The 23,899-nt window shown below is 42.3% G+C and overlaps 1 protein-coding gene and 1 long non-coding RNA gene across 2 annotated transcripts in view; one reads left to right on the top strand and one right to left on the bottom strand.

The window, feature by feature from the left end:
- Positions 1-23,899, top strand: part of SEMA3D (semaphorin 3D) — a 245,719-nt gene that overhangs the window by 180,065 nt on the left and 41,755 nt on the right. Inside the window, exons 10-12 of the mRNA XM_019509509.1 lie at positions 5,177-5,291; positions 5,693-5,762; positions 8,681-8,825. Of these exons, the coding sequence (XP_019365054.1) occupies positions 5,177-5,291; positions 5,693-5,762; positions 8,681-8,825 (330 nt within the window). The remainder of the gene's footprint in view (positions 1-5,176; positions 5,292-5,692; positions 5,763-8,680; positions 8,826-23,899) is intronic.
- LOC109292189 lies at positions 7,321-17,224 on the bottom strand. The gene is made up of 3 exons (XR_002096059.1): positions 17,133-17,224; positions 15,982-15,986; positions 7,321-7,332 (listed from the first exon to the last, which is right to left on the bottom strand). It is a non-coding gene; the product is annotated as an uncharacterized LOC109292189 (long non-coding RNA).

Genomic DNA, 23,899 nt, shown 5'->3' with positions numbered 1-23,899 from the left:
ACAAAAAGCTGTCGTTCTTTCTTGTGCCAATTATGAGTAATGGTTTAGATGCAACTCCTATTGGAGTCTGAGAGCCTGTCTACTGACTAATTAGAGTTGGATCAGACCATTCATGTTGTGAAAGAATGTGTACAGCCATAGAAGTACTCACTCAAACCACCAGGATCAGCCCTTGATCTCTTTTACAAATGTTTTATTCTGGCCTTTAACTAGCATGCCTTCTTGATTTTTATGAAAGCATCTCTACTTCCTACCACACCTGTCTTTATTTTACTGTTGCCTCAAATAGCTGAACAGTTACCAGAAGTCATGGCAACTGGGTGTTCCTTTCCACTGGGAATTCTGAAATCTCAAAATCTGATTGCCTTCTCAGACATAATAAAAAGCTAAAATTTTAAATTTTTAATTAATAAAAATGATTTTCAGAATGAAACTACTGAAATGTCTGTCTATTTTTTGGCAAGTTAACATAGTCCAGCGAAGCATTTGGATTGTATGAAACTCCATTTTCAAACAGAAAAAAATGTTCTATTGATTTACATTGACCAACTCTAATAGTTAAAGACATAGTTGGGATGTCTTTATGTACTCCACCATTTTAATCCCTTTAGACATCTTAATGGGTATGTTTTCCTTTATTCCTTAGTTAATTTATGTGCAGTCTTTTATTTTAATCCTACTATAACAGTCTCTCAAGTTAAACTTTCTGCTTCCAGTTGGCAGTTAATTTAAAGCTGCCTGTAACTCCCAGCCGCACATGAGTAACAGAGTTTACAGTCACTTCTTTATATTCTAGACGGCATTTCAGGCGGAAGCATTGGTATCTGTTACAGCTTGTGAGATTACAAAGCAGTAAGTGCTAATTAAATCTTTATTTATATACAGAAAGAAATATGCAGCCTTAAGTGCTTTCTTCTGTAATGTAACAAAGTTTATTGTAAACACTACTAATCCAGTGTGTTTGGGAGCCATAGACAGTGATACTTATGGAGATAAGATTTCAGATACCTTTGGACTGTTCGTGCGTTGCAGCTAGGATGGCCATGACTTTTACAATGGAAAACTAAGCTATTCATATTTCAGTAGCTATTCTTTTGCATCCTTACCACTGCTTTCTTTCAGACAAGATTTTTTTTCATGGTCCAGGCCTCTTTAGGAATGCTGGGTCATATTTTCAACTGCTGTAAATCTATGTAGATTCATTGGAATTAGTGCTACAATGCAGATTTACACCACATGAAAATCCACTTACTGTTTTTGTTCTGCATCCTTTCCTCTTCTGGGCTTTCTGCTCCCCTCTTCTTGGACTTCCTTTTATTGATCTTTTTCCTCTCATTTCCTTACTCTCTTCCCTTCTTGTTCCCCGCTTTTAGCAGTCAGCTCTTTACTCAGCCTCTGCATTTATGAACTTTATCATCTTACCACATCATTATAGCAATGATCAAATACAATCAGATATTATGTCAAGTTGGCCACAAAAGAGAGACTGATAATAGTCACCTTTCCATATATCACCCCCATCTCTAGCAGATGTTTGACTGAGGCATGCTTTGAACAGACTATGAAGTCAGTAAAGATGAGCTGTGATGGATTGGGAATCCCACACCAGAAACTTTTAATGCTCATGTGGGAGAATCTAAGGACTGCCAGCAAAAATGCCTTGGTTAATTTCAGCAGGACTACAATTTCAACTTTGGTGATGACTGAACAAGGGAGGTATTTACTGAAATAACAGTATTCCCAAAGTGAGCACAGCTTTATCGGTCAGAGCCAGTGCCTTGCATTAAAATTGGAAGTTGATAGATACCTGTGCTGTTCACAGAGCACAGGACTAATGCACTCATGTTGACACACTGCAATCAGCAGGTAGAATAGCTATGTTTTTCTGTAGCTGATGCTTGCGAGCGAACTTCTAGAGCTGACAATTTCATTTAGAGGAAACATGGTGGTGTCTATATCATGAGGGGAAACCACCACTTATTTAGATAAGCACAGGTCTCAAAAGCAGTAAGAGCCTCCGTTGCTATCTGCAAATCCAGAAGCAAAGTATTCTTCCAATTTTATGCATAGGCCATAAACCTTCTTATCATGAGTTAGGCTCAGCAGATAGAGCAGTCACAAGCTTCATCATGTTATCATTCTGTTTTCCGGACAGTTAAAATCAGCTTTTCAACAAAGAAGCTAGTCAGGCATTACAGGAACACAGAAACTGCATTATCCAGATACGATTGAATGGAGATGTACAGTGTTGTCTGCATAATATTTTTTTTTAAATAATCCTTCTTGATGTCTCCCCTGGGCCCCATTCTTTTTCTGACTCTTGACCCTTCCTTTGCAAGTGGTGGTGCTACTAGGTGCTACTGGAAGAGAGGTTCTGCAGCTATGCTTTGAATTGAATGACCCAGATGAGGCAGAGGCTATTTTCCATCTCTAATTTCTGTGCCAGAAACTTAAACTTTGTGGGCCATGAAGCATTTTGTAGTAGTATGTGAAGAGTTTACTGGCCACATGACACTGTCCTTTCTCCTTGTGTGTTCCTATTCAATTGATGGAAATATGTTGCATATCTTCAATTACTTGCTGAAAACCCTATCCAGAAAGTACTTGGCCTTGTCCTTGACTTGAGGAAACTGGTGGGACTACTTAAGGGCTTCATGATAATCACTTGCTTAAACTCTTTGGCTGAGTCATAGTCTCTGTGATGTATTTTCCAGCCTACAATAGCAGCAGAATGTCTGAGGGGACCTGACTAAAACCTAGGCAGTTTTTCTCATTTCACTCCCAACAAACTTTTCTTTCCCGACAACCCTCCAACCTCCACACAGCTACTTAGAAATTATTTAAAAGTCTTTTGACTGTCTGCAGCATCCTCCAACAACCTATTTAGCACACTAATTGGTATACAGAGCTGGAGTCATCAGAACAGACAAGTGAAGGAAAAGCTCAGAGCTATGTACTACTTATGTACTTTTCTTTATCTTTATGATTGTATCATTTTGATTGTGTGTAGCACGTTGGGATTCCAGGGATAGCTTTGATACCCCCTGATGGCTCTGTGACTGTGCCCTGCTTAGCCCCTAAGACATCTTGCCTTCTCGTCTGCCACGCCTTGATGGAAATACAATAATGATAATAATGATAATAATGATAATAATAGGGTCACTGTCCACGGGCCTTCACATAGCCCCAGTCCAACAGGTCCCCCATTGGGATTTCTCAGCACTGTACCGATCTATGCCCAGGTCCTTCGCTGGGCCTCTCTGGTCTTAAGCCCCTAGCTGGGCCTCTCTACAACTGTGCTGCTGCAGGGCACCTAACACCTTGGGGGCTAAATACACGGCTCCAGACCTCTCCTATGCCACAGCCCAAGCCTCTTGGGTGTTGCTATCACACTGTTCTCTTGTTGGGGCTTCAGCCACTTTGGCCGCCGTCCCTTTACTCTCAGCTAGGCCTTCTAGCCAGTGCCCACTGTATTGGATCTGGCTTTGAGGCATTAGCTCTGGTTTGTCTCTTTCAGATTTTGGGCCCCTGGCCTCTGTCTTCTAGGCTCCAGGCCCCTGTCTGTTTGCACCCCTCTCAGGTACTGGGCCCCTGGCCTATGTCTGGCTCTGTGGCCTCAGTCTCTGCCCGCTCTGGGCTCAATAGCCTGACAGGTCTCAAGGCAATCACGTTCCCCATGGGTACCAATGGGACTTCTGTATACCATTCCAACAGTGCCAGCCCAAACCACTGGTATACAACTAACATAAGCCTTAAAGTCTTGGCTATAACATAAACACAAAGGGAAGCAGCCCTTTGCCCCTTTAAGGGGGAAAACATTCTCTCACCCCTCAACTAGGATAGCCTCTCAGCCCTGGGCCATAGCCTAGTGAGCTCCCCTAGCCTCACTGGGGATCCATATGCAGTACTGCAGTCCCATCAGGAGCCCTGCTGCTGGAGCTCTTCACCCTGTGGCAGCCAGGGAGAGATCAGCCTGCTAGCTCAAGCCTCAGGGTTATATCCTTCTGGGGCCCTGCACCCTTCCAGTCAGCAGACTGCCTGGGCTGCCTGCAGGTGCCTACTAATCACCCTTTTCCCCCAGCAACCTGCAGCTGCTGCACCATCCTATCCTGCAGTGCTCCTTCACTGGGCTGCTTTTACCTTAAAGGAATAGGGAGCTCCAGGCTCTCTGTTACATTATACCACAAAATTTGCAAGCTGTGCCCTGGAACAGATATCATAATTCTTATGTCTTCAGAAAAATCCTTAAATCATTTAGCAGAGTCTTTTAGGTTCTTTGATGCAGCACAATGGAAATCATCGAGAGGAGAATATAGAAAAATAGTGAAAAGAGAACATTGACTCAAATGAGTAATATGATGAACTTCCCTCTAATGTACCTCCCTATGCTTTATATGCATATGACCAACAGCACAATATTTTCATTTATATAACTACAGGAAAGTGTAGTATTTTGTCTTTGAGACCTATGTCCAAAATAATCTGTGATTATTCTGTTTATAAACAATTCCAAAAGAACTGCAGATTGCAAAAATTACTCTAATGAGAGTAAGAAGCTACAGGGGAAGGAGCCAGGTGGTTTGGGGCATTTCACCTATGACATGACCAAAAAAACAACACAAACAGCATTTAAGATAGAGGATAACATTTAATCTTTCACTTGGTGCTGAGAAATGGTTAGTTAAAGGGATAAATAAATCAAAATGGGTGTTTCTCAAATTTTAAAGGAAAAAAGAAAAACCCATTTGGGATAATCTGTGAATCTATAAATGTAGAAGAACAAGGCTCACATACTCCAGCTGAAAAGGTAAAAGTCACAAGGTTATAAACAAATGACAGTGATGTTGTGAAGCAAATCACACTACAGCGTTAACTCCAGGAGGTCCTGCACCTGCTATCCTCAGCCTTTCTCTCTAGAGAAATGTTTATGTCAAACTCTTCCCCTTAATCTTTATTCTGCTGTATATATGTACATGCATGTGCACATAGACAAACACATGTGTGCATTCATGCACACAGATGATGGTATAGGTGTGGTCCGAATTTGACACAAGACAAGAAGCATGGTTATAAAAATGACTTGAAAGGGCATCATTAGATGTTTCAGATATTTAGGTAAAGTCCTTTATTTTACTCAAATGTTTGTTAAGCAAAACTATCTGTCTTTCTCAATTAGAATGATATGGGCGGTCAGCGGAGCCTCATAAATAAGTGGACAACTTTCCTTAAAGCAAGGCTGGTGTGTTCAATACCTGGGCCTGAGGGAGCAGACACACATTTTGATGAGCTCCGTAAGTTGAAGCAACTTTTGTAATTTTATCCTGTAACTCCATTTTATATATTTGTTTTGCTTGACGGCAGTTTTGGGCCTCAATCTATCATCACATTTCCCAGCACTGGCAGCTGCATTGACATTAACAAAATTATTGCTGATTTAAATCAAGTGTAAGCTCAGTCAGAATTATTTTTACTCTCCTTTCTTCCTTCGGAGAGATATTCATCTGGTTCCATGTAGAAATCAGCCGTTTCACAGTCAGAATAACTCAGCACTTTAGTAGAATTCACTGGGCAAAAATTCAAAATCAAAGCAGTGTCAGGATTTATTGTATGTTTACAAAGTGTCAAATAAAAAGGTGGTGAATGTGGAAGTGTTTAATGGCTATTCAATAAAAATAAACTTTTCCTATTGCAGAAGATATATTCTTACTTTCTACAAGAGATGAGAGAAACCCTCTAGTGTATGGAGTCTTCACCACTTCAAGGTATGTGTAGGGTTATATTCACCCTTGAAATCTACTCCTGAAAGTTTCATTAAGGGAAAAATGCCTTCAGGACAAAGGGAGTTGGTCTGAATAAGTATTGGACTGCTAATCACCATGGCTTGTGTTTTCAAAAATAGGTGCATAAAGTTAGTTTCCCATATTCTTTTCTAGGTAGCTAAATAGGTGCCTGATCTTCAAAAGGTAGTTTAAAACAAGAATGAAAACTTCACAAAAATATTATTTATTTTTCTAGCTTATGATGTAATTGAATTTCAAAATTCATAACTTCTTGAACATCTTGACTGAGAACTAAGCACCTCCCTGTGAAGTCCCTTCATTCCCCTCTGTTGGCTGATCTTGAATATCTCTGTAAATTAAACAGGATTGTATCTCAGAGTCATCTAGCAGAAGGTCTCTTACAATAACAAACAGGTTATAGTACTACAGCCTCATTTACAGGTGAAGGTGGTAGAAAAATAACACTTCCTCCTCTCCTTGTTAAGGCAAATAATGTATTCTGTAGCACTCAGATACCCTTGTGAGGACCTCCACAGTACAGTCTATGGGGTAATTTAATAGAACTATCTTCATCAAAGGAGCCTGAGAAACAAACAAGAATTGGAAGTCAGCAAACAATTGTGGAACTATGATGCGACTGGGATAACAGAGACTTGGTGGGAGCTCGCGTGACTGGAGCACAGTTATGAATAGGTTCAAGAAGAATAGGCAGGAGAGAACTGGAGGGGGAGTTGTGCTTTATGTAAAAGAGCTGTATGTTTGCTCAGAGCTCCAGAATGAAACTGGAGACAGGCATGTTGAAAGTCGCAGGGTTAGAGTCAAAGAGGAGAGCACCAAGGGTGAAGTTGTGGTGGATATGTGCTGTAGACCACCAGACCAAGAGGTTGAAATAGATGAGGCTATCTTCAAACAGCCAGCAGAAGTTGTTGGAGAGGGTTGGGGACAACTTCCTGGTGCTACTGTTAGAGAGGTCAACTAGGGGCCATGCTCTTCTTGACCTCCTGCTCACAAACAGGGAAAAATTGGTGGGGATTGTAGTAGTGGATGACAATTTGGGCAGCAGTGACCATGAGATGATTGAGTTCATGATCCTAAGGAAAGGATGAAAGGAGAGCACCCAAGTATGGACTCTGGACTTCAGAAAAGCCAACTTTGATTCGCTTAGGGAACTGATGGGCAGGATCCCCTAGAATGCCAGTCTGGGGGGGAAAGGAGTATGGGATAGCTGATTGTATTTTAAGGAAACCTTACCGAGGGTGCAGGAGTGAGCCATCCCTTTGCACAGGGAGAGTAGAAAGTATGGCAAAAGACCAGCTTGGCTTAGCAGGGAACTCTACAGTGAGCTAAAACACAAAAAGGAAGCTTACAAGTATTGGAAACTTGGACTAGCAACTAGAGAGGAGTGTAAACATACTTCTCAGACATGAAGGCATGAAATCAGGAGGCCAAAGTACAATTGGGGTTGCAGTTAGCTAAGGACATAAAGGGTTACAAGAGGGGTTTCTGCACGTATGGCAGTACCAAGAGGAAGATCAGGGAAAGTTTTGGGTCTCTTACTAAAATGGGGGAGGCAACCTAGTGGCAGAGGATGCAGAAAAGGCTGAAGTGCTCAATGCCTTTTTCACCTCAGTCTTCACAGGGAAGGTGAACTTTGAGTGAGGTCATATCAAAAGCCTTGCTAAAGTCAAGGTATATCACATCCACTACTCTTCCCACATTCATAGAGCCATTCATCTCATCATAGAAGGCAAAGGGGTTGGTCAAGTATGACTTGCTCTTATTGCATCCATGCTGACTCTTTCTAATTATCGCCTTCTCCATGTGCTTAAAAATGGATTTCTTGAGGACCTGCTCCATGATTTTTCCAGGGATTGAGGTCGGTCTGTAATTCCCTGGATCCTCCTTTCCTTTCTTAAAAATGGACACTACATTTGCCCTTTTCCAATCATCTGGGACCTCTCCCAATTGCCCCATGATCTCCACATCCCTTCAATGTCTAGGTTAAAACATGCATCCAGGATGTTCACAGATTTGACAAGCCTAGGCTCCAACAGAGCAAAGCTTTAAATTCTATTTCTCAATGATATTAAGTATAGCCTGATAACCTTTGACCTGATAACTTACAATACTGTGTAAGCCAATGGTGTCATCTTGTTGCAAAAAGAGACTGATAGTATAGTGGGCTGTATTAATAGTAGTGTCATTTCCAAATCAAGGGAAGTGATTTTCCTGCTCTAATAGCACTTGTAAGGCCTCAACTGGAGTACTGTATCCCATTTAGGATTCCTCAGTTCAAGAAAGATATGGACAAATTAGGCAGAATCCAGTGGTGAGTGACGAGAAATTATTAGAGGTCCAGGACATTTATTAGGATAGTCTAAAATAACTAGGATTATTTAGTTTGGAGAACTAAAGATGAGGTGGGGTATAGGGGTGCCAGGGGTATTTGATAGCAGGCTTCAAATACCTGAAGGATGGAGATGGATTCATTTCTGTGGCCACAAGGAGTAGTGGTCTTAAATTACAGAAAGAAATGTAGAGTGATGGTTATTAAGCATTGGAAGAGACTATCCAGGGAGGTTACAGACATTTTTCAAGAGACACTTGACTGGGATGACTTAGTCAGAAATGATTCTGCCTTGAAGTCGTGGGACTAAGTGACCTCCTAAGGTTCCCTCCAGCCTACTATTCCGTGATTCTGCAATCCATAATGTACATAAATAGTACTCAGCCACAATAACAATCGGGTATAGGGACAGATACGAAGCAATCTGAGTCAGTGAATATCATTATCATTATCTTCAGTGAACTTTGGATCAGTTCTGTAATGTAGATGTCATTTATAAATATGCTTTTATAAATATGTTTAAGTCCTTGTAAATATGATTATTTTCTTTCAGCTCTGTATTCAAGGGCTCTGCAGTATGTGTGTACAGCATGGCTGATATCAGAGCTGTGTTCAACGGTCCTTATGCTCATAAAGAAAGTGTGGATCATCGATGGGTACAATATGAAGGTCGCATCCCGTATCCAAGACCTGGTACAGTAGGTATCTCTTTAAGAGTATGCTTCTATTTTTACTCAGAGGACCTTCCTCACCCCCTCAAAATTAGTAACTGATATTGTACTCTCAGGATGTTTTAAATTATCCTTTCAACTCTTGCTCATGCTGACAACTCCAGGTTCTACCTACCCTTTTTATATACGTCTTCCGTTTCTCTTAGATAACATTGTGCCCAGACCGTCTGTTTCCTCACTCATTATCACTCATGTTCTGGTTGCCTGTTTTTTGGCTATTTCTCTATCTGTAGGTGGAGATCATGTATGAAACATCCGTACTTCATAAACCTCTGAGTACATTTATTTTTTGAATATTAAATAATGATGATGTACTTAGTTTTTAAATCTTGTCTTTTAATAGGACTTTGTATTTTGGTAAAATTCTCCTTAGATGTAGCCATTGTTTCAGCCTCTATTGTTGGCTGAAACAATGAGTAACTGTAAGAATAGGTAGGTTGTGGGCATATGTATGTATGTACACACACACACACACACACACACACACACACACACACACACACACATATACTTTAAATAGAGGCAATATAACATTTCCCTGATAATGTCTATCAGTCTGTGTGTCCATGTGTTTGTCTGTCTCTAACGATCTATCTATCCATCTCTGTGTGTGGTAATTCTATTCTATAATGTATGTATATAAAACAAATATAAATAATGGCTCATTTTAAATAATGCTGATGAAAAAGTGATAGGAAGAAATCTAAAACTTATTATCAGAAAACATTTTCAAATAATTCTCTGGGTACAAGTGACCCAGGCAAAACTTAAGGGAAAAGTCAAAAACAAAAACAGAAAATACATTTCAAAATTTTCTCTCTACTTTTTGGCATTTCAAAATTTGAAATTTCATAAAAAATTCAGATGTAAAATGTCAACCTTCACTACAGTTGGGCAGCAGCATTAGTATGAAAAAAAAATATGTCACCTAGTGTCTAAAGAACTAGATCTAGGGCCTTGTTATATGTTATGCTGTGCACCATTCAAATATTGTATGTTGTTAGTGCTAGCTCGAGCTTGGTGTTAGTGCTAGCTCAAGTTTGGAGGCATTGCACATTCAGGCAAGCAGGAGTCTGGAGGACTGAAAAGTAATAATCCCATCCCTCCCATTCTGGGCTTCCCCCACTATCCCCTAGGCGCTCCCCTGGTTCCCCCCGCCACTGCCCCGGGGCTTCTCCATACCACCTGCCAGCTTATTTGTGACTGCCCACACAAACCCTCCCCTGTCTGCTCCCCCAGGACAGACAGCATGAGCAGCCACAAATAAGTGGGGGCAGGCTGGCAGGGGGGCACTAAGTGGGGATTTGGGGTGCTAGCGTGGGCAGGGGAGATAGTGGGTCCAATCCAGGCCAGCACGGGAGAGGGGCTGAGTGGGGTGTTTACACTAAGGTATAGCCTAGAGTGGCTACACCACAGTGTAACACAAGTTGGGTAAAACAGATCAGAGATAAACCTGCCCTGGAGTGGCATAACTTTGAGCTACCTAACGAGCGCTTAAAACTAATTTCAGCTGTTAATGTGAGGACAATTCAGGTGTTAAGAGCTCCAGGAGCTGCCCAAAATTACTGTGTAACTAGGCCCTTATTCCTCTTAAGGTTTTGTAGTGTCTGAAAAGGTTGAATATACTGTACTAAAATATATACACTGACTGAGGGATTGTAGTGTCAATCATTTATTGTGTATTAACCTGATGTGTGATTCACAAGTAGGTGTGTCTGTGATTCTACTGGCTGATTTCCACGTACCTAGTTGAGACAGTGTTAAATTTCGGAAAGTTTAATGATAAACCAATACTCTCAATAAGCTCCACTTCTTAAGTCTACAATAACTTCCTGTAAACACCTGATAACTAGGAATCCTAGTTTTCCCTGATAAAAAAAAATCACAAATTCACTAATACAAACCCCAAGATCCATGACTGAAATGAAATACCACTACATATGTATATAGGTATCAATTGAACACAATGTTTTATTGATACATTTACAACTTTAAAGCAGTGTGGAAGCCTACCAGTGCCTCAGTCACTGTAGTAAAATAAATTCTAAGTACCTATACATTTTCATATTTGATTTTGCGATTTTTATCATGGAAAAATCACAGGTCTCCCTGCCCCCTTAGCTCACCAGGACCCAAGTCCAGGCCCCTCACTCCCCACTCACAACCCCCTGGGCCCTGCTGATGCTTCTCACTCCCCATCCACAGCCCCTGCCCCTCCCAACCCTACTGGAGCAGGCCAGCAGTATGGGGTGAGGGACCCAAGTCTGCAGCTCCCTGCCCCCCTTAGTAGCACCCGAGCCTTGGCCACCACCTGTGAGAGGTGGTGGCTGCTGCAGCTCACTCATGTGTGGTATGGCTGGAGCGGAGCCCATGGGGGGGGGGGTGCAGGCTGCCTGCTGTGGACTTGGGGGGTGGAGCCAGCTCCCTGCCACTGTGCACACTCCGGGTGGTCAAGAGGGCCCCTTGCCCCCCAGATCTACGCATGGGGTGGGGTGAGGCCAGCTTCCGGCTGCCTGCTGTGGGCTCAGGCTCCCCGCCCTGCTGCCCTCCATTGGGGCCTCCATGGCCCAGCAGGTGGGACCTGGCATGGCAGGACAGAACAGGGCTGGGTGGGGAAGCTCATTGCCACCGCTGTGAGCCCCATGCTGCCCTGATAACATGCCCCCTGTCTGCCCTAGAGCAGCAGGGATGTCTAGACAGTAGGGATGTCAGCTCAGTGTTGTGCTCTCACTGTTGTATGGCAGACAGGGGATCCTCACCGGGGCAGCGTGGGGCTCGCAGCATTCACAGTGAGCTTCCCTGACTAGCCCTGTGCTGCCCTGCTGTGCCGGGTCCCAACTGCTGGGCTGCAGAGGCCCCAGGGGGGCAGGAGGGGAAGCAGGGTTGGGAGCCTGAGCCCACAGCGGACAGCCCACACCCACCCCCATCCTGCACACAGATCTGGACCACCTGCCCCCCTGTGTGTGGAGCAGCAGGGAGCTGACCACCCCCCCAGACACCTGGACAAGCCACCTGTGACCCCATACCACTTCATGCTGGTGCCCACTCTGCAGCTGCAATTTGTGGCCCCAAGCCCCACACACTGCCTGGCTGGCCAGCAGCCCCAGCCCTGCCCTACCCAACTGTCTCCCTCCCTCCCTCCCTCACTATGGGGTCCTCAGTCCCTGTCCCCCACTTACCTGTGGGACCTGGTACCCATGTACATATACATGTATGTGGCACCACTTCCCTGACCATCCTCCTCCCACTGCCTTCAGCCCTTTGCAGGTTGGAACTCTGCCAGCCTGCAGAGACCTCTTTGCAAAAGAGCAAACTCCTCATGTGTCTCTGTTAAAATGAAAAATCTGCATTTTTCTTGGTAAAGGAGAAAATTGGCATTTTCTGTTTATCCATGGGAAGCTGAAAACCCAGATCCCTGCTGATAACAACCATGAGAAAATAGTTCTATACAAAGTTGAAGTCCTTAGGACTGCCTCATTCAGTCCTTACTCCATGGACTTGAGTAAGAGTTTGAGCAAGGGTCTGACTGGTAGTCAAGAGGATTCTAGGAAAGAGAGTGTCTGTCATATTTATTTATACATTGAGTGAACATATTTACACATAAAATAGTAATTATTTCTATTACATATTTTTGAAAATGGATCCTTTTTCAATATTGAGATAGAACCATCCCAGATCAGAAAGTCATTGAAATCAGAGGTTTGGGATATAGGGTGCTGTGGCAGGGCACTGGTTGTGCCTGCCACTTTAAGGGCCTGGAACTGGCAGCCGCCAGGTGCCTGATGAGGGCAGCCATTTTGAACGGAGGGCTGCCCATACAAACAGGGCAGTAATTGAAAGAACATGAAGATGCCATCTGCGGGGCTTGGGCTGTGGTGTAGGAGAGGAAAGGAGTCTGAGATAGCGACCCCTGGCATCAGGGCAGGAAATGGGCAGCCTCCCTCTTGATTAACATCAATTAACTAATTAACATCAAGGTATGGTGGGCGAGAATGCAGGTGTTTGGCCCAAGAACAGGTGGGTGGGCCACAGTTGGATCGGCCCCGAGCAGGCCCCCTGTTACAAGTCCAAATTAGGATTTTAATTAAGATTTCCTTTCACACTTCTTTGTTATAGTAAGCTAAACCAAAATCCTGTGTGAGTAGTCTTCAGTTTTGTCAGAGAGAGACAGAAATCCAATTTGACAGAGAAGCCTCCCAGTTCTTCTGCTCTTCTGCTTAATGGTTATGCAGATTTTCAACATCAGTAGTCAAGGAGGGGAGAGATATACTGCAGGGCTTAGGGGTGTTCTTGGTGCTCTCTGGACACTGGAATCCCAACGTGTTGGAGCAGACTTGATTAACGAGGTCTGCTGGAGCGTGGCAAATGCCATGCTCCAGCAGTCTCCTGAGTCTTGTGTATTAGTGTCCCCATGCTTAAACATGGTGGTGGGCACTTGATCTAGAGCTCACCAAGCAAGCTTTAGTTCCATCACCCCTGCCCCTATTTTTAAGCACAGGGATGCTGATACAGGAGGTGCGGCAGCGCTTTAATTAGAGTGGTTCTCGGAGCTACTCTAATTAAAACACGACCCCCCATCCCTGGAGCATGTGTAAAAGTGCCCATTGTGCCCAAAGACAAAAGCCACCAGAGTTTCCATTGGACAGGTTAACTCATGTGGTGCTAAGGGAATATTAAATAGATGCAATCTAGTCTTTTTAATTTTGTCAAACACTAGAATACAAAGTGACTATATGACTATAAAACTAAGCCATAAAATTAGCATGCCCAGCATTGCTCCTGATTTCATTATATTTCTTATGTTTTAAACAACTGGCAGGACACAAAAATGAATACACTGTGAAATGCATTTCCTTTGATGTTTGGCTTTGGAGAGATGCACTGACTTCCGTTAGGCATTTATACAGAAGCAAGAGACTGTCACCCTAATTTAACATTCAGCTCTGCTATCTTTATCTCCTAAGTAAATAAAGCTGCTTGCTATATATGCTGTGGCCACTTTGATATTGAAATTTTGACAAAATGCTTCCTGTGGCAATTTGTGTCAGAGATAAACTCCCAACATGACCATGATGTCAGGACTTTACAATGCTAGACAATTACAGACAGCAGGAGCCCTTATTTGCTTCAGTTCCTTTCTCACTGGCATTGCTTGCTTGCCCTCTGGTGTCAGTTCAAGGCAAAAGGCAGGGCGGAGATGCGTCTTACAGACTAAATAAGATACGTATAGGACACAAGCTTTCGTGAACTCGAGTTCACTCCATCAGATGCTGTGAAAAGATAGCATAGAGCAGTGTATAAAGGGGAGTGAGTGAATGGATTACAAAAAGTGGGAAAGGAGGAGGGGGATGAAGGGGGAAAGGGAAACAGTGCTGAGAGGGGAATACAAGCAAGAACCCACAGGAGCAAAGGGGTCACATATGCTTATCCAAGTAATGGGATAAGAATCTGTGATCCCAGTTAGTTTGTAAGTTCAAGGACCGCTGATATGCTCTATTAGGGAACAGACACACTCTTAGGCTTTGTCAGTGTAAAATGTATTTTTCTTTCAGCCAAACCTTTACTGGCATTAATTGGGAGCTCCAGGAAATTAAACAATGGGGAAAGGATTGATAAGTACTAATTCTGGGAACTGAAGAAAGGGCAAAATCAAATATTAAAAAGCAAGCAGGTCTGCAACAAAGGTCTATTTGAAAAGCAAGACATTGTCATTATAACGTTCTTTCACCTCTAAAAAAATTGATCTGAATTGTAACAAGGTACAACTTAAGCTTGTTTCTTCCTTGTTGCATGAGGACTCACCCAGGACACTTCCATTAACAGTACAAGTAATCCAAGGCTTATTTATGAACACAGATCTTAACATATATTGTAAAGTTTTTCACCTTTTTAAAATTTGGGTTTTATAATTTCTTGCCAGCACCAAGGAAAAGGCAGAATAGGAGGATTTGGAGCAGTCCAGGAGATAAGAGCTTTTACTCTGCCTATGTACCCGGCTGTAACCAGTGCAGTAGCTGAACACCTTACAACCTTCCTGGATGTCGCCCTCAGTGCTTCTGTGAGAAACAAAAAAATAATTTCCACTTTGCAGATCAGAAACTGAGAAATTGAGGACCACATGTTTAAAGGAATTTAGGGTGGCAAAGCCTCAGTTAGGAGGTACTAATGACATTTTCACAGGTCTAACATTGAAGACCATGGCAAAACTCTTAGTTACTTCAGTGAGTCTGCAATTTCTCATTCACTGACTTGTCAAAGGTCTGGTAGGAAATCCATGGCATAGTCTTTTATCCCAACCAATACTTCAACCTTGAAAGGAGGTACCCAAAGGAAAAAGCCATCCCTCAATCCAATTTTAAGAGGTTGTTCATTTGGTCTCTTCAGATTTCTTTCCACTTCAAACTGTAAAAGCAAAATATGACACCAGACTTCTGAATTCTTTGTATTTTTATTTCCTCAGTTTCTTTTGAAAAAAATCTAAAATAACTAAAATTAAAATTTAGTTTATCCTAAAATGTCTGTCTTACTTGTTCAACACCCACCCCACTTCCTTTTGCTTTCTCTTTCCCTTTTCAGTGGACCATCTTGCCATAATATCTAAGCACCAATCTTATTTCTCTCCTTTTTCTTGTCCGCTATGATTTTCCAATGCAAAGGTAGGTAGGAGAGGTGATTTACTTCTCATCTACCTAGACTGAGTACCAGGAGAATGAGCCTTGGAGATATTGCTGTTTGCCAAAAACTCCCACTGTTCTCTTGGCTGGCCGGCTTTTGTGCTATAATAAGTGTGTTCATAAAACATTGAGGTTGAACAGGTTTTGATTATTATTTTTAGACTTATCTCCTGTTGCTCCTGATCTTTTATAGGTTGGAATGCATTCCTTACTTCTCCCATTCCTCTCTCCTTTGATCTCCCCATTTTAATTGGGCAGCTCAATTACGTGAAATCTTTCACTTTGTTTTTTTGTCCAGAAAGAACTTCCTCCTCCTCCTCTTTTTCCTCCTCCTCCTTACCAGTATGCTTTCCTTACATAAATCATCCGTGAGTTAACAGCAGATTTTCAGGACTCAAGGAATCTTCTTACCTTTCATACTTACAAGGCTTTAGGGAGCACTCTGCCACCCCACCTGCAAAGTCAAGGGCACGTAGCTGAGTTCTCTCATTCCAGTCACCCTCAGAGTAATTCTCTAAGACCCAATATTTGAAAGTGCAGTTTCCAAAGTATTGTCCTGCTTTTCAGAGAGTACTCAGTAGGTGCATCTACACATGTGGTTTCTGTGGAGTTGACTAATTAGCTCCGCAGTAAAGCATCACCATCTTCATATGCTGGGTATTAGGACGCAGTAAATTCATTAATTTGCTGTAAGATAATACTGTCAGGAACAGTACTATCTTACAGCAGAGTAACTTACTGTGCAGAAACACACATCTGCACATGCACAGCAGTTTGAGCTGGGGTGGTGTAGCCCCAGGCTGGCAGCAGGCTTGGAGGGTCAGCCACATGGCTCTGCAGTTTCGGCCCTCTCATGCCCCAGCCAGCCTCTTTGCTGTCCAGTGCTGCCACCTGGAGCCTGGGGCTGCCCATTTCTTCCTCCCCAGCCTGTTGCCAATCTGGGGCTGCTCTGTCCCAGCTCAAACTGCTGTAGTCCCAGGTGCACATGCAAATACTGCACCTGGGAGTATCTGCTTGTGCCATAGTTTATAACGTCATCTTAATGGCACATGTAGATACACCCAGCATCCAGCAGCTCTTACTGGTTTCATTAGGACCTGTGAAGTACTCCATATTTTGCTAAACGAGCCATTTAATCCAGAATAAGAGATTTTTGCAATTGCTTTTAAAAACCTTGGCCAGGGTTGCTCAAGAATGTTAATGCAGACACATTTCACATTTTCTGAGCCATACACTCAGGGCTGCATTCAACTACAAATTTAACAAAATAAGCAGATAATAAAAGAAAGCTTCTGTATGTGCAATGTAGCCATATTAATCTCCATTATATTTTATTTGAGAAAGATTAGGCTTAATTTACCAACATCTAACCTGGTTTAGATTTCAATTGTGCAGATTTCCTTTAGACTATAGAAGAAAAAAGAGAAGGGCAACATCTTCTATGTTGCTGAACCTTCTCCCTGTTATTATTTGGGAAGCCCCTGAGTTTCTTTCACTTCCCATAGGAACTCCAGCTCAAATTCCCCATTTTGCAAATAATTTGGCCTTCCCCATTTTGCAAATAATTTGCACACATTTTTGGCACACTTATATAATGCACTACAGAACGGATGTGGTCAATTGGAGGGAGTCCAGCGGAGGGCAACAAAAATGGTGAGGGGGCTGAGGCACAGGACTTATAAGGAAAGACTGAGGGAACTGGGCTTATTTAGTCTAAAGAGAAGACTGAGAGGGGATTTAATAGCAGCCTTCAGCTTCAGGGGTTCAAAAAAGAATAGAGCTAGACTGTTCTCAGTGGTGGCAAATGACAGAACAAGAGGCAATGGTCTTAAGTTGCAGCACGGGAAGTCTAAGTTAGATATTAGGAAGAATTTTCTCACTAGGAGGGTAGTAAAACACTGGAACAGGTTACCCAGAGAGGTGGTGGAAGCTCCATCCTTGGCGGTTTTCAAAACCCAGCTAGACGAAGCTTTGACTGGAATGATTTTAGTTGGGGATGGTCCTGCTTTGAGCAGTGGGTTGGAGCAGGTGACCTCCTGAGGTCCTTTGCAACCTTAATTTTCTATTATTCTGTGTTTTAATCAATAGATACTAATATACTTTATAAAAGAGGAAAGTATCACCTCATTTTACAGATGAGCAAATTTAGGCAAAAAGTTATTGAGTGACACACCCAAGGTTACCCAGCAGGTCAGTGGTAGTGTCAGGAATGAAACCTTGTCTAGCGGTCCAGCCTCCAGCCCACATTGCTTTTCTCACCAATGGGCAGCTCAGTGCAGTCTGACCAGCTGGCCAGATTCTGATTCTGATTTTCGTTACATCTGTGCAAACAAGCAACTTCACTGCACTTTCTTCTGAGTTCATGCCAATATAACTAAGATAACTAAGATTAGAATTAAGCCTAATGCAGTTATTGCCTAAGTGAACTCCCACTGAAGTCAGTGAAACATAGACATCAGCGAATATTGAATCAATCCATCAACATTTGGTGAATATTTTACATAGTGGGTGAACATAGATGTTCCAAGCATGTATTTTTTTTTTCCCTCTGGTTCTTTTTAATTTGTGAATGTATGTGCAAGTAACAGTGTTAAAAACAATGAACCAAATAAATCTGGCAAGAGTAACATATACTATGGATATGTTGAGCCAGATCCTATTCCATCGTGGGTAGATCCCACTTATTTGCCTGAATTCATTTAGGAACTTAATAGATTGAATAGGATCTGGCCTGTTCTTTGCATGTTGCCCTACACAGAAACTCCACTAGAGATGTCAGTCACATCAAAATGGGAAGGTACACAGATGCTATGGTGAGATTTGTTCATAAGAAGCAATGCAGGTTAGTGAAGTTCTTTCTCAGCCTTATATGTAGTAGGGCTGTGTGAAACTTTAGTCCCTGATTTGATTCGGCGGAGATTTGGCCCAATTCGGTGGGCAAATCTCCTAAGCCGAATCGAATCAGAGGATCCTTTAATCTCTCTGAATCTAATTGGAACCCTCTGAATCTCGGAGAGATTCAGAAAGATTCGGACATAGACACAGCTTGAAATGTTTTTTTCTACATACCTCTAGGTAGCAGGGGCTTTGAGTGCTGTGGTGCTGGGGTGCATGAAGCATCCCACAGAAGCGTGGGGGACTCCCCAGCGCTTTCGGCAGCAGACCTGGAAGTGGACCAGAAGCATGCCCAGTCCACTTCTGGGTCCACCGGGGAGTGCACAGGGGGCTCGGCAACTGGTGCCTCCTGGGTCTGTGGGGGGGGAGGGGTGCACCCAGGTCCCCCCGTGCGCAGTCCCCAGCAGACCCAGAAGTGGAGAGGAGGTACTTCTGTCCACTTCTGAGTTCACCGCCGAGCACGTGGAAGGCCATCCTGCACTCCTGTGGGACACTCCATGTGCCCCAGCATTGCAGCGATCGTGAGCCGTGCCTGCTCAAGGTATGTAGAAAAACCTTTTAAAGCTGTGTCTGTGTCCAAATCACTGATTCTCTGAATCAGCATTGAATCTTCAGATCTGGATTCGGCTGAAACGAATCAGGGACAGTGATCCAAATCAACAAATCAAATCATTGTCCCTGATTTGGGCTGAATCCTAATCCGAATTGAATAGGGCCCGCTTGGCACACCTAATATGTAGCACTCTTGATATTTAAGTCATGTGCCCTTTGATATATATGAATACTCCTGTCAATTCCTGTCAATAAGAAAGGATGATGGATTCTGAGGGCAACAGCTGGCCACTGCTGATGTGAATTAATGTCCTTAATAGATAACATAGAGATCACAAGTCTCATTTCCACTTCTGACACATGCCAGGATATGATTCAAGCTTTAGGAGGTAAAAGGATTCTTCATTCCCCTAATCTGCCACCTTGCTCCTACAGTTATATATCAAGCTGATTAGCATGGAAGGAAGCAAAGATCTCAAGAGATGGTCTGTAATTATGGGTGGAGAAAGCTTTAAACAGCTGTTTGGTAACTTTGTAAAAGGCAAAAACCCTTTGGCCGTCCACTACACTATGCCACTGTCTGAGGGGCTGATGGAAGCAGCTATCTTTGCCAAGTATAACACAGTTCCACCTGACCAGCTGCTCTCACTGGTGGTGATATCTTAGGATCTGATTCAAAGACCACGGAAGCCACTGGGAATCCCATTGACTTAAACAAGTTTTGGATCAAGTTTAGTCCCTAATCATGCTTACTGATCAGTACAAAAGTTGGCATGGAGCCTCACTGAACTTGATGGGCAGAGAGTGCTCCATATCACACGCTGTAGGACTGGAGACCTGGGGAATAGTGTAACTGTTAAATGTTTTCACATTGCTAGATGCTTTACTGTTATTCCTGTTTTTTTGCTCTGCTGCCCAGGTTCTTTTTCCACTTCAACATTCCTAGCAAGATGTATAAAGATTTTACATTGGCAACAAGTGCAAAATCATTTGGGCCCAGACACTCATCCATTTTTTCAAACTGGTATTCAGAGAAAAAATGATTCAGCCGTAATTGAGGCCACACAGAAAGCTTTCAAATATATTGACTGTGAGACATGAATGTAATATATTTAGCAAGTGATAATGTGTGCTACAGAAAAATACACACAAGGGGGAAAGAGAGAAATTTCAGTGTCAGAGAGCAATTGAACATTTGGAACCAGGGGACAATGGCCTTGATTCTCTTCCAACACATGCTGGTGCAAAGGCCTGATCCTAAGCTTAGTGGAGAAAATGAAACCTGAAATACTTTTCAGTGACTTCAACAGTTGACTCAAACCCCAAATGAATAACATCAGCACTCAAATCAGTAGATTTTTTTGAGGTTTAAACCCAGTAAAAGTGGGAAGAGAATCAGGTTTGGATAGTTAAGAAGATGAAGAGCTATTTCTCTGGCATTGGACCTAAAAAATGTACTTTGTATCTATGGTTTGGCTTGTTTGTGGTGGTTGTACCCAAATTGCTTCCTTTCATGTTACTATGGTCCCGTTTGTATTTTTCTAGAAATCTAAAAGCTTTTGACTGGCCCCAATTGATTTTTTGATTTGTCACAGTATTCTGTAGTCTTTAGCTACATAGTATCAAAGTAAATAGTTCTCTGCTTAAATGTATTAAAATAACATTGTTATCTCCACAAATGAATCTGACTGGAGCCTATCTCCAGGGACTACCCTTGTAATGACTTTCGTTTGTGAAAGCACAGAAGAGAATAGAACGTGGGAGATCACGTTCAGCAAACCAGAGGATAATGATCTTGTTCAAATGCTGGCAGAAAGCCACTAGGAATAACTTGCTCCAAAAGAAAATATATTTCCAAAGGAGCCTAGTTTTCAATAGGCAATTGAAATCCCTGCTCCTCCTCCGTTTTACAAAACTCTGTGTTTTCAGAGGTGTTTTGTGAATACTCATCACACTGCAGTAATGTAAATGCATCTGCATTTTCTGCTTGATTTTTAGCTATGGAGATGTATCCTGTTGTAGGCTGACATGATTACAGAAGGATGTGCATTGACATTCAACTAGTTGCTAATTCGGTTCCATCCAAAAATGTGGGGTACAGTTTTCAAAAGTGACTAAAGTTCCTAAATTGTACTGACCTTCTATACATCTTAAGTTCCTAAGTAATGCTTTTAATATGATTTAGACACTTAAAGATACAGACAAGCCCAATGCAAATCTATTTTTAGGTGCTTAGATGTCATGGGGCATCAACCTGTGTTTCAGGCACCATACTGCCCTTAAAAATGGGCCTAGATCACTTCTGTAAACTAAACTTAGACTCTAGATCATGTAGGTCATTTTGAAAAATTTAGTTTTGTTAAGCATTTTTTTCCTAACTAGTTTCTTTTTTCAAGGGTTTGTGCAGTTCTATATGTAAATATTAATCCCTCTCCTTCAACAGAATAGTTTCAGAGGCTACTAGCTACTTTGGCTACATGCCAAACTAAGCAAATTTATCTTTTTGTCTTAGATAAATTGTACCAACTGAATTTTGGATTTGAAAGTATGATCTGCTTATAGAATCAAAGTCTGCATGGTTGATCTCTGCTAAAGTTCTGTGAGCTTCTTAATACCGAGTTCTCAATAATACAATAGAAGTTGCACGTAGGAAATTGTAATGTACAGAGGGGGAAAAAGTATCACACGGTCCACGTCTAGTAATGAATCTGCTAGGAAAATGTTGTTCCTGGTAACCGTAGCTGTCTAGTCATTGGAAGAATGCACACTAACCGTGTAGGAAGGGTGCCCTAAGTATTTGGCATAGTATTTACATAGTGTGAATGTTTTGCATTATGCTGACTCTTTCGTACTATAGCAAGTCTTAACCACTGAGCCTTTAGCTGGCATCGGAGGTAGAAAGCTTGTCAAATTGCAAATTGGTTATTTGAAAACTTAGCATGGAGATGAGTTCTGTTCTCTCTGCTTAAATCAGCTGTGAAGGATGATTACAAAACACTTACCACAAACCTTAGTTTTGCCCAAGCACACTGCAGAGAGATTTCTTCACCAGCCGTCCCTCCTCACATTCTGTGTTACGGCTCCATCTGGCAGGAGGCACAAGGATTATTCAGCCAACCCTTTTATGACAGTCATAGTGGGCAGCAAATAGTAGATCAACCCTTGAAGAGTTTTCTGCAGGCACCATGGCAAAGAAGTTTTAAGGAACTTTTGTTTGATGTGGGGTAATGAGGTAGCATTGGGGATGTTTATAGGAAGGTCTTTCCATATGTGAAAGACACCATGGCAGAAATCATAGTGGTGTGTGAAGTACATTTGGAAGCCAGCATCCTGTGCCTATCCTCAGCCAAATTAGTGCCCCATTCATCTCACTCCTTATTATTTGCATCTTCTTGATACAGTTGACCTCGTGATGCTGAGAGACGATAGGTACGGTGAGGGTTAGACCATAAGCATAGTTGAAATTAAGTCAAGTAGCTTGTGTTTACTGCAAGGGAGAAGGGAAAACCAGTAAAGAGAAGCAAAAACAGAGATGATGTGGTCAAGCCAGCTGACTAGGAAAATGATCTTTGTGGCTATATTGTGAATGACTGTGAGCAGGGCAAAGCTGCATTTCTTGAGACAATAAAAAGATGTTTCTATAATGGAGCCAGGAGATAAGAGCCTGAAAAGAGGGTTTTTTTAGCTATGTGGGTGGATAGGAATGGCTGTATCTTTGAAACAGATCTGGTGTTTAAATTTTAAGAAAGGATGTCTGAAAAATTAGAAGCAATTTAGAGAAAAGTTCCTGGAACCTGCCTTACACTGAGAGCCAAAAGGATCTCCATTCAGTTCATAAAAGAGAAAGTTAAAAGACAGCAGAATTACTTTCTGTAATTACCTAACTCCTACCATAATCCCCCTTGAGCAGGGGGTTCCTGCCTTAAGCAGAGGGTTGAATTAGATGGCCTCTTGAGGTTTCTTTAAACTTCCTATGATACATAAGAAGAAGAAATTAGAGCAGTCTTTTGTCTCGTAGCAAAAACATAACAAAGGGAACAGGGTTAAGCTATTTTTTCTCATGAGGTTCCAGCAGTGGTAATGCATCATTAGTTGGGGAGCAGATGGCAACAGAATTGCTCTTGTTACATTTTGGCAGACTCCCCCAGTGCTGGAGACCCCCGAACTTGATGAAATAGAGCAGTAGGGCATCTGTAGCCTTTGGGCAGCATGGAGTATGCTTCTGTTCAGCCCTCTCCCATCCAAGCTCAGGGGCTTCTCTGTTTTATTTTGCTCACCTTTGTTATGCATAGATCAGGGTAGGCTGTGAACCTGAGAAATTAAGCAGTTTGGGATACCTGCGAAACACTGAAAGGCAGTGCCTCTTGTATTTGTGTTGAGGATACAGTATCTAGGAGCTTTCATTGATAGTCACCAGAGGGCACTGTAGACTTACTGTTGAAAAATTGGGTGTGCATGGGATTTGCTGACTGTATCAAATGAATGGGGGTGCTGATGTACATATGAATCTTAAAATGTAGAGATAAACAACAAAAGTTTAGAGGCAAACAACAAAAGTTTTTCTTTTCCCCTTTATGTAGTCCAGATACTTATTCACTCTTCCAATATCTAAAGTAACAGGCCTTCCCTAGGCGAGGGGCACTCTTCTATAGAGCCCATCTCACACCGAGGAAGATCTAGCATTCAGCAGACACTTGCCTTCCCCGGGAGCAGCAGTGTCTTGCTTCCAGATTAATAGTGAGACTGGGTGATCACTGTGGCTTTTCCTGACTCCCACTGAAAGTCGATTAATACCTAACATGCTCGTGCCTCTGAAAAAATCTCCCTTGTAATTTTTTATTCATGAATAAAAGAAAGCCTTTACTACATTATTATGTATGTTACTTAAGAAACAAAAACAAAATCAGAACACATTCTGAT

This window comes from Gavialis gangeticus, unplaced genomic scaffold (genome assembly GCF_001723915.1).
Source record: "Gavialis gangeticus isolate Ggan-Ray unplaced genomic scaffold, GavGan_comp1, whole genome shotgun sequence".
Lineage (NCBI taxonomy): Eukaryota > Metazoa > Chordata > Crocodylia > Gavialidae > Gavialis > Gavialis gangeticus.
This window is presented reverse-complemented; position numbering and strand designations above follow the sequence as displayed.